At 43.5% G+C, this 1,829-nt stretch overlaps 1 protein-coding gene across 1 annotated transcript in view; it reads right to left on the reverse strand.

Moving 5' to 3' along the window:
- The window catches only part of nup160 (nucleoporin 160), a 37,672-nt gene that overhangs the window by 8,086 nt on the left and 27,757 nt on the right, over positions 1–1,829 (reverse strand). Inside the window, 2 exon segments of the mRNA XM_080028431.1 lie at positions 512–606; positions 723–818. Coding sequence (XP_079884557.1) covers positions 512–606; positions 723–818 — 191 coding nt within the window.

Genomic DNA, 1,829 nt, shown 5'->3' on the forward strand with positions numbered 1-1,829 from the left:
AGATGGTCGCAAAATAACCAATGCAATGTTGCAGAACAAGCATGAGGTTGAAAAACTTAACAAAGATGCAATCCGATTCATGACGCCACTGAGAGGCACGCCTGCTTACTGGGAGAAGAGTTAGGAACCCCAACGTTCTAGTAACATGTTGGTAAACCAAACTGTGGGCCCTGCTGCTGTAAACTACAACAGTGAAACAGTAACTTTTCAGGAAGCTTTCTAACTTCAAACAGTGTTCCAGGGATCACATTTTCCTGTGAGGAAAGTTTGTTTATTCACTTATGAGAATAAACCTTAGAAAATGTTTCACTTCTCTGACTCACCCAGAGTTACACACTGCACCTTTAATGGGTTTATAGTGTATTTATAATAATAATAATAATAATAATAATAATAATAATAATAATAATAATAATAATAATAATAATAATAGTAATAATAATAATAATAATAATAATAATAATAATAATAATAATAATAATAATAATAATAATAATAATCAGATATTTACATGCTGGCGTCGGGGTTCTGCGTCAGCGCTTCATAAGCTTCACTGTTGTGTCTCAGGTCCAGATGATGTTTGAATATTCTGGTCCAGAGAGCGGCCTGAGAACACAGAGAGAGACACGATTACAAACATGTTTAGAGGGTTCGTGTCACACCGGTGTGTATGTGTGTGTGTGTTACCTGGCTGTATGTGTGTGTGTGTGTGTGTGTGTTACCTGGCAGTGTGTGTCGTCGTTCGCCTCTGTTATGGCCAGAGAGGATAACTGGATCACCAGCTCAGGCAGACCCTCATCCTCCAGCAACCGCAAAACCTGAACACACACACACACACACACACACACACACACACACACAGAGAGCCAGGTCACACACACACACAGCCAGGTAACACACACACACACACACACACACACAGCCAGGTAACACACACACACACACACACACACACACACACAGAGACAGACAGAGGAGAGAGAGACACACACACACACACACACACACAGAGGAGAGAGAGAGACACACACACACACACACAGAGAGACAGACAGAGGAGAGAGAGACACACACACACACACACATCGCCACAGACACACACACAGAGACAGACAGAGGAGAGAGAGAGAGACACACACACACACACACACACACACACACACACACACACACACACACACACACACACACACACACACACACACACACACACACACACACACACACACACACACACACACACACACACACACACACACACACACACACACACACACACAGAGGAGAGAGAGAGAGACACAGACACAGACAGTTAATATGTATGGACAGTTCACAACATAATATAATAATTATGCGGGGCGACTGTCTCAGGTGGTAGAGCGGGTCGGCCAATGATCGAAGGGTTGGCGGTTCAATTCCCGCCCTGCCACTTGTGTCATGTAGAGCTGCAACGATTAATCGATTATCAAAATAATCGCCAAATATTTTGATAAATCAATCGTTTCAAGTCATTTTTTAATAAACAAAATCCGAATTCTCTGATTTCAGCTTCTCAAATGTGAATATTTTCTGGTTTCTTTAATCCTATTATGACTAGGGTTGGGCACCGAAACCCGGTACCAGTATGGCACCGGTGCCGACGTAAGCGGTAGTAACCAGACCGAATAAGAATGAAAGTTTCGGTGCCTCATTTCGGTGCCGCCGTCCATGGGTGCCGCCTTTCTTTATATGTCCATGGGTGCCGCCCCCTGCTGTAGTCACGTTTGTATTTTGACAGACTGATCGCTCTTTATGTCATGATCGATGAAGCATGTCCGCTCGCGGATGCT

The sequence above is a fragment of the Ammodytes marinus genome, assembly GCF_949987685.1.
Source record: "Ammodytes marinus genome assembly, chromosome: 5".
NCBI classification, from domain to species: domain Eukaryota; kingdom Metazoa; phylum Chordata; class Actinopteri; order Uranoscopiformes; family Ammodytidae; genus Ammodytes; species Ammodytes marinus.